Source organism: Fulmarus glacialis, unplaced genomic scaffold (genome assembly GCF_000690835.1).
Source record: "Fulmarus glacialis isolate BGI_N327 unplaced genomic scaffold, ASM69083v1 scaffold23758, whole genome shotgun sequence".
Lineage (NCBI taxonomy): Eukaryota > Metazoa > Chordata > Aves > Procellariiformes > Procellariidae > Fulmarus > Fulmarus glacialis.
This window is the reverse complement of record NW_009229299.1, coordinates 24,172-33,528: the sequence shown is the minus strand read 5'-3', so window position 1 is coordinate 33,528 and position 9,357 is coordinate 24,172. Positions and strand designations below refer to the sequence as shown.

Below are 9,357 nucleotides of genomic sequence, written 5' to 3'. Positions count from 1 at the left end.
GCACACCCAATCCCATAAACCACCAGCTCCAACCCCCATGTTTGCTGAGCCCTGGAAACATGCAAATACCCCGTTGCTCCTGCCTTAAACATCCTGCAGGCTACCCAAATCCTCGGTGCTCTGCCTCTATCGCCCTGAGCCCGACCTCAGCACTTGCCTCTAGACCTTCACAGCATCTAACCTTTGCCCGAAACCACAAGGGAGCGATGGCGATGGCACATACGGGCATCTCCTGCAGCGCACACTGCCAACCCCGAGACTCTTCTGTTCCTCTTCCCCACCTCCTACTCAGTTAAATGGACTTTTCATGAAGTCCTCACTAGAAAGTGACCCGAATCAGACATAACCAAGAAGATTGCCGCAGCTAACGCTGCCAGCACTGGCCCCCTCTCCCAGCTGGAGCTGAGAAAGCTGTGCTCTAGCCACATGCTGCTCCCTGCGCCACGCAGACCGCTGTCGCAGAGCGGCTGTCAGAGCGGCTGGAACGGCTCCTCAGGCCTCCCACTCTCTTGTGCAACAGCTAGAGATAGGAAACCGTATTGGGAAAATGCATTTTTGAGAAAAGCAGGGCCGAATCTGGGTCAATTGAACATGGGAACAGTAGTCAGGACTGATTCACAAACCTTTCGCAGAGAAGGAGACAGCCTTCGCTTAATCCAGCTTTTGAGCTCGGCAACTGAGAGAGTAACAGGCACAGGGCGACCCAAGTTCAGTCCCTTCCTCCGAGAGATCTGGGCTCATGAGAGCAGGATCATCCACCCTCCCTCTCCAGCAGCCCCATTCCTCCCTACAGGAGTTGATGCACATTGTATACGAACAGCCACCGATAAAGAGGGAGAGAACGCCCGCCTCAGTGACTACATCACATGCACGGGACATGGGGCACTGGGGTTTGTCTTTGCGCCAGGAAACGTTTAATAGGTCACTACAGGTAGGCAGCAGCATCACAGCAGACTGCTCCTCCCCATACAGAATGGCAAGAGGTGCAAGTCCAAAGCTGTGCATGAGGAGGGGATATCTTAAAGTCCTTTTATATCCCAAACAAGCGCTCTAGCCAAGGGGAGATCAGGACAACGGACTTCATTTTCCTTTCTCACTTTTGTAAGTCTAGCCCATGCCTTCATTTTTTTTGGTAAATGCTTAAATTCAGTGAGTTGAACAGAACAGCATACATAGGATTAAATGATGACTAATAACATCTACAAATTACTAGTTCTGCTGGAATTAACAGGCTCCAAGCAAGCCCAGCAATGGTGCTCTGGCACTTATGGGCATTCATGACCCTGACAACTAACAGTTTGTCTTTGGTCAGTTAAAAAACAACGTAGATACCTTAATTCCTCCTAATACATTTGAACTACTGTTCCAGGTCTGCCCCACGTTGCGGCACCCGGCAGCACAGCAGATGCAGACTCACCACGCACAGCTAACACAGACTACGTACATTGCATGGACATGGGAGACACGATCTCTTCGTCCAAATCATCCACGTCATCAGTCATGATGAAGTGCGAGGGGTTAGGCCGCGGGGTGCCCATCCAGCTGGGGTCAATGTTAAGGGCTGATGCCAGGGTGTGGATGCCTGGGTTGTTGACGATCTGGAAGCCACAGAGCAGCTCTATCTGCTGCCAGCGATGCAGGCGCTCCCGCAGCGCAGCCGTCACTTCGCTCAGCGCTTGCCTGGAAGCAAGGTTCAAACAAGGGAAAAAGGTAGGGAATGAAGGAAAAACTCACCATATATTGTCTGATACAGGGAGTCTAGCGGTTCATATTTGTATCCTAATACTTGAGACATCTTTCATTCCATTTTCAGGAATACAGAAATTAAAAAAAAAACCAGCAACGACTGAAATATCCAGGGATAATCGCTTAAGAACACCGCAGCCTTCTGAATCCCATTTTGACAGGACTTTCAATTGCTCTGCATAACTGCGATTTCTTGTTTCACACAGAAAAAATTAAAAGGTTATTATTAAAAGGAGCAAGTCCAACCCCAGCTAACTAAAGTCAAGAGAACAAAAGTTCAGCAAAATGAGACCAAGAGTACCTGTAGGGGCTACAGTACGCTCGCATCTGTAATACGAGAGGGGTGAAAGAGGCAGGCAGAAACAAGGCAGGATATTAAGTAGATACTCACTTTGCAGTTAAGATTTTATGATCAACGTCATCTAGAGATGAACTGTGAGCAACATGAAATGTTCCAAACAGGGTGTTTCGCTTCTTTTTAATTTTTTCAGCCTGGAACATCAACACAAAAAGGTCACAGGAAGAAGACAACCTTATGTTTCCTCCAGGACAAGAACATCCTGGATGGGCTGAGACAGAAATAGTCCCTGCAGCTGTTTGCACACGTGTAAATAGTGTGAATCGGGTTTTTACTGAAGGATGTTATTCTTCCTAACACACTGGGCGAGGAATTCGCCAGCAGCGAGTAAGCAGGTTGCGGGTTTCACGCTCCTCCTTGGCCCTTCTCCTGATTTCCCAAGAGTCAGAGGGAACTGAACCAGCTACTTCATACAGCGAATGACTCTCTCATAAAGCCTTGTTTTGTCTTTCCCATGAGTAAACTATCAGAGGAACACTGTTAATGCCCTAGGGTTGTTGGAGGTTTTTTGGTTTGGGGTTGGTTTTTTTGCCTTCCCTTTGTGGCACAGTGTGTATTCAAAATTAAAGTCTCCACACACAGCTCTCTGGTTCACAGATCTAGTGGCATTAACTTGAGACTTATAAAAGACAAACCAAGGACGTGGACATGAGAACTGACACAGCAAAAGGAGAACCATTGAAATGTTAAACGTTCAGAATAAAAACATATTAAGGCAGACAAATTTTTCTATGCTGCCAGCTTTGACTGCTGTGTATGTCCACAGAGACAAGTACATGTTACAACAACTTCCCTGCAGCTCATCGCTTTTTGGTTGGCACAGAAAATTTTAAACAACTGTGAATACAGAAATGATTCATCGCTACAGATCACATGCATGTGTTAGAAATTTTGTGGCCTGTGCACGTAAATCACCTAGAGCAGGGATTATGCTTAATAGGTGCAAAACCTTCTGCTTACTGACTACCCACAGTGCTGTCGCACAGGCAGCAGTTCATACTCTGCACCTTCCCAGGGCTCCAGCCTACTGAAGACAGGCTACCGCAGCTGATGGGCATGCCCAGGTCGGCACTGAGTGTGCCCTGAGAGGCGATTGCTCATTATCATTTTCAGCCCCTACTTACACCGCTATGAAGAAACCAACTCTGCAGGTTTCATTCCCCAAACTTTTCCCCGCGGCTGCGAGGGGAGGACCCAGAACAAGACACTGAAATTCTCACCCCTTCCTTGGCCACCAGCAGCTGCTTCTCCGCATTCTGTTTCTTGATGTTGTAGTACTGGACCTCCACCTCATGGGTCAGCTGGAGCCACTTCTGCAGGGCCTCGGGGGCAGCCCAGCTGCAGTGGGACTCCAGCTCCTTCTCGGCGTTCTTGAGCGCCATCCGCACCTGGGAGAGAACCGGCCGGCGCGGCGTTGCAGCAGCGGCAGGGACAGCCTCCCCCCCTGCAAGGTCATCCCAATCGCTGGCTGCCAACCCGGAGCTTTTAAGGTACCAGAAAATAGAGAAAAAGCCTCCACGCTACTTAATCTTACTCATGACAGAAGCAGAGGTCATTAGGAGGAGAGGTGGCATCCTGGTACTGTGGGCAAGAGGGAGAGAGGAGTGCAGCAGGGCAGCCATCCGACAGACAAGGCTGCTGCTCAGATGACCAGAACACCCTACAGTGCTTTCCTTTCATCCTAAAGGTAAGCCCTTCCTCAAAAATTTCCAGCCATCGCGATGCTGTCCTGCCTCAGCACCTCAGCTCTCAGAGAGGGTAAGTAGAGCTGACCTGGTCTACCTCTTCACATCAGCTCCTCTGCCTCACAACAGCATAAACTGTAGGTAAACCCTCCAGGGCTGACAGCATGATGCACAAGTTAGTTAAAAGTGAATTAGACTTTAGGTAGGATATTCAGGGTGCTTATCTTAGCCTCTAGAAATCTCTGGAAAGTTTGCTGCCTGCCTACAGGTCTGCAATACCCCCAGATTTTCCTCCTGAGGCAGAATTGCTGACAACACTGGGCAGGCAATCGCCTTTTTTCTCTGCAGCTACTGAGCCAAACAGAGGGAACTTGTCAAGAGACAACTTTCACACTGAAGCAAGATGATAAAAACATTTAGACACAAAACATGTGCTGCTTGGTCAGGAAAAGAAAGAATACGTCTGGAATCAGCAGTTTCTGTAGCTTTCTGGAGGATTCTCCTTCCATCCCAGCTCAGTCTCCTCCACGCACCATCGGTCTGGTCTCCTCCACACACTTACTTATCTTGCTAGAGATGGGAGCGATTACAAAATTAGAAGAAAGTGGGTGACAAGCGAGTTGAAGATACCAAAACCTTACATAGAAGCATTTAGCGCTAGAGATCATCAAGAATTACACTTCTTTTCCATTACACATGATGTGGAAGCCTGACACAAGCCCTGCAAGAAGTTAACGTGTTCTACACTGGAGAAACCGAAGGATGGCGACTGCAGCTCAGAGCTGCTGCAACCGAGGGACAGCACAGTGGTGGTGGACTGGACTACTCTTCAACCACAGCACCTCGAAGCTCAGGAGGGGAGTCTACAACAGACTTTCTTGCTGTTAAAATAAAAGCCAACCCTAAGCACCTTCAAGAGCTGTCACTGCCCCAGCAAGCCCTGGCCCACCAACGCAGAGCTCCTCCTAACAGAAGTGGAGCTGGGAGGAAAGGCCCAGCTATGGCACGGCCAGCTGCGCAGTCAGGACGGGGCCACACACGTGGCACTGGGATGATGCCTGGATGATGTCTCCCATTTTGTCTTTCTGTTCTTTAGGGCCCAGGTCTAAGAAGCACAGAGGCAGTGGGAGTATCCAGAGACCTGCTCAGGCCCTGTACCAGACCCTTCCCAATGCCCAAAGCACGCTTCCCACCACCGTGTTTACACCCACCCTTGCCTGCTGCCGTCTCCCACAGAGCAGAGCTCCAAGAGGACTGAAGGTAAGCATTTTTTTAACAGATTGCTCAAACCTGAATCTTTTCCCTTAACGTGTTATTAAACTCAGTCACGTCTCACCAAGTCTGGCATAGGGGCAATTTCTAGCGAGCCAAAACCACCAGGTTACACACAGATATTTGAAATCCCCTACTTTATCCTGGAGCACATTTGCACAGCCCATCTAGAAGTAGCCAGGAGGCACTGCACAGAAGAGGTCAACTACTTATATCACCTACGTGTGATTTAGTCTTGTTAGCATAACATTGCCTAAATCATTCAAAAAGTTACAAATTCAGAATCGCAGACCCCAGGAAGGTCTGCTTTTTCCCCTCTGACACCAGCAGGACCAGGCGCTGTTCCCACCACAGACCGAACTCTGACCACGATCCGCAAGCGTCTGGGATTTAGGAACACGGAGAATAAGCGGGCAGGAAATCTGCCACTAGGTATTTGGGGTAGAGGAGTGCTCAAAACATTTACAGGAACAACATTTTTATGGAATGGTGGAAAAGGGAAGCGGTGCAGAACAACAGCCACGGACCAGTGGTTGAGATGAGCCATCATACAGCAGTGTCCAAAACACAAACCCTCTTGGTTCTGCAGGGGAATCAGCACAAATAGCAGTCACTTTGCCTGTCTACATTCTCCTGTGAAGATTTCTAAGATCACATTTTGATGACTAAGAGCAACAATTTATAAAGCGAGGAATGCCCTCTGGTCTGCAGCCCTGGCTGGGTTTATGGTCTCGGGGAGGATGACCTAGCGAGGAGAGAGGATCGGCATGAACAACCCAGTACGGGAGAGCCCCATCTCAGAAATACACTGCTTCTCCATCTCATACGCCCGACTCCAGTAGGAGCTTCCAAACCCTCCAGTATCGTTTTAGTGATAAGGATCAACTGGTGCAACAGAAGGTCTTGTTTTAACATTCCCTGGGACCAAAGAATATCTTAAAATCGGATGAGTTTTACGGTCAGTGGGAGTGACTGTTAATGTTATCTGTGGTCTACAGCTCACTGGGACGGTGATCGTGTTATAATCACACAGTGTGGGTCAGGTGGATAAAACCAATACTCACCCTGTCAATGCATCCCTCCCGAAGGCCTCTAAGAAACAACAGAGTGGTTAAGTCACCTCTGGCTTTTCGGGTTTCTTAACAAATGTAAAGTGGAGGGGGAAGTGGAATGTATAAGACCCTGCCTTCTCCAAAAGCCAGGAGCGGTTTGGGTACAAGGGCTCGGGATTACAAGAGGAAGGCTACACCTCCTTATTTAATGGCCCACAATACAAAATGACCGAATTTCTGCGTGTGTGAATACGGACGCCCCAATGCGTGTCCTGAAACAGAGCTCAGTGACCTTGTGGAGAGGCTGGATGACCGGTTAGGAGGAATGATGTTGAATCACAAGAGCAAAGCTGGTAACAGGCACCTGGGGGTGTCTGGGCTGTTGATATTCCAAGCAGGAAGGAAATTTGCTGTTTGCTGACTATTTGCATACCTAGGCTGCACTGCCCCGTGGTTCCCTGGTTACCTGATGGCCCAGGACACTTGATTCTCCCTTGTCAGTGGAAACCCTGTCTCCTTTTCTTCCCCATCCTCCATGGTGGCATAAAAGACTGGGCACAGTCAGGTTGGGAGGATATGCTGATGGCCTCGGAATATCCAAGGTACTTGCTTGGCTCATGCAATTCTGGCTCACACAATTTCAAACTGATCTATAAATTAAAGTCAGATAAGAACTGTCCCTCAGGTGAAATAGGAAGCAGCAACTGGAATTGTGGTTTTGGACCTCTCTTGTAGGTTTGGGCAAAGGGCAGTTTTGAGGTAAAATTCCCAGATACTCGCTCTTTGCCCTCTATGACTGCAGGCAGGTGCCATGAGCAATGTCCTTGATTTCCATTATTTCCCTATAGCTTTTATTATAGGTCTCAGGGTTTTTAGATGTAGATTGGGAATGCTTTTTCTGACCTATGACAAATTATTTTACAAATGCTCTGTGTATCCTTCTGGACCAAATGCGTTTCATTTTTGCCAGCAGCAGCATTATACACAATATTCTGTCTAAGCCTGCCTTATGATATATAACCTGGGGACACATTTTCCTGCTAGTCTAAACTTAAAACTAATGTTTTTGAGAATTGCATATGAACTCTAACCTTGCTGTACAGATTCTAATCTAGTGCTAAATTTCCTTGGAAGGAAATTTTTGTTGTACACCTCTCTGATTCACAAGAAAACACGATAAGCACAACCAAACTCATTCTAAATCTCTCCTAAAACCATGGATAGATACAAAAGGAAAAAAAGAACAAGCTTATGGTTTGGAGTGGGAGTTAGAAGTCATCAGATGGGTGCAGCTACAGGTCAAGTTCAACACCTCTCCTAAAGGGCAAGCTGGGACAGCATGTGGTAGCAGCACATCACTCTTGAGACAGCACCTGCACGGTCCCTGCCACCCAAGGCACAAGCAGCACTGTTGTAGAGCATGGGGGACGTGTAACGCGGAGTAGTGGAAGAAATACTTGGATCTTTTCCTCCACAAAGGGAGTGGAAAAGCAAAGGCAGAAGAGCGTTATGAGCAGAACATCACTGGATTTCTCAGAAGGATGAAGCAGAGTGAGGAATTGCCTACTGTTCTCGCGGGCATGTCTCATATGTATGTGCATCCATCTGGCTGAACCCTTACCTGCTCCAGTTCTTGCTCAGCGTATTTCTGCCTGCTCAGTTCATTCTCCGTGCCCTCCCGCAGTTCTCGGAGCCGGTGTGCCTCCTGCTTGGCGATGCTGATCTCGTCTTGCAGTTTCTTCTCCAGGTGCACCTTTTCCACCTCCACAGAGCGATGCTCCTCCTGAGCCTTCTGAAGTCTGCAACACAGAGAGACCGAGAACCCAATGCTGTGCGTGTCGGGCTATCTTGTACAGGAGCTTAGGTCAACTAAGTTGATCTGAAGGAGTCAACTGAAGGAGTTTACAGTACAACTGCTGGCCAGCCACAATCTAGACCAACCCTACTCTTATTTACTCTGTGTTGATGTCAACAGAGATCTGTATTTGGAAAGTCAAGGAGAAAGTTCACCGAGCCCAAGAAGAAATTAAATTGTCAACTCCACAGTCTCAACTTTATTTCATTTATTAAATACTCAGTACGTATTTTCTTAATTTTCCAAAGCACATCAAGATTTCCTTTAATAAGCCTCAAATTAGTTTGAATTGTCAGTGTTTTTACAAAAGTGAAGACCTTTGCGTTTAATAAAAAAAAGGAGGGGAAGATCTGCCTGAGCAGGTATGACCACCAAGATGGGATGTCTCCGTGTTCCCCTTGCAAAAGCCTTCAAATTCAGACATGTCTTAATCTTGCCTGGAAGTTATTATTTTTCCTCATGACAGAATTAAATCAGTAGAAATTATATATGGCAACAAAAAGTAGTAACAGATTAACTGTACCCATTCAGGAAGGTTCAACCATTCAGCCTGGGAAGCCTCAGCCCTCTGAAGGAGACACCACCGCAGCCACTGCAAGATGTTTCAGGGTTTCTACGACATTTGCATTTCAGGGCAGTTGCACCAGTGTAAACCCAATCCTCACACAAGTTCAGTGAAATCAAATTAGCATCAAGAATGAACCTGGCCCACGCTGGGACTGAGCTGTCCTGAAAAGGGGTGGTAAAGTCTCTGGTTGTTGCCACCCAAACAACCTCTAATGCCAGTAGTGCCTCTTTTAAATACAGTCCCAAACCCATGTGCTTCTAGAGACACAGCGATTGCCAAGTAGAAGGGGAAAAAAAAAGATCTGCTAAATATTCAGTTGAAATGAAATTAAGAGGTTCACTTCATAATGAAAGTTCTGAAAAATCATGTTGAACAAGTACTACCAATGAAAGAAAAAAGAGTATTAAAGGGCTTCTTCCTTTGCAAGAACCAGCTAAACGATTCAAACGAAAAATACTTTTTTTTAAATGATGGCAACAATTAAACCCTGGATCAAATTTCTGAGGAATGGGGTACATCCATCTTTGGATAACTTCAAATCAAGATATGATGAGTTTCCAGAACATGTACTTCAGCCACCGGACCGAACACAATGAAGTGCTGTGGCTTACACTGTCAGAAACCAGGTGCATCAATCTAACAGTCCCACCTTTTCAACATGAACTTCTCTCTCAAAAGTCTCAGTTATCACAGTGTCGTGGTTTAACCCCAGCCAGCAAATAAACCCCACACAGCCGCTCGCTCACTCACTCCCCCCGGTGGGATGGGGGAGAGAATCGGAACAGTAAGAGTGAGAAAACTCATGGGTTGAGATAAGAACA

The 9,357-nt window shown here is 47.3% G+C and overlaps 1 protein-coding gene across 1 annotated transcript in view; it reads right to left on the bottom strand.

Annotated features, from left to right (window-relative positions):
- STIM1 (stromal interaction molecule 1) overlaps window positions 1-9,357 on the bottom strand; it is a gene marked incomplete at its 3' end in the record, with an annotated part of 37,531 nt that overhangs the window by 4,338 nt on the left and 23,836 nt on the right. Inside the window, exons 5-8 of the mRNA XM_009583821.1 lie at window positions 7,735-7,912; window positions 3,325-3,492; window positions 2,138-2,238; window positions 1,445-1,680 (exon numbers count right to left, since the gene is read on the bottom strand). Coding sequence (XP_009582116.1) covers window positions 1,445-1,680; window positions 2,138-2,238; window positions 3,325-3,492; window positions 7,735-7,912 — 683 coding nt within the window. The remainder of the gene's footprint in view (window positions 1-1,444; window positions 1,681-2,137; window positions 2,239-3,324; window positions 3,493-7,734; window positions 7,913-9,357) is intronic.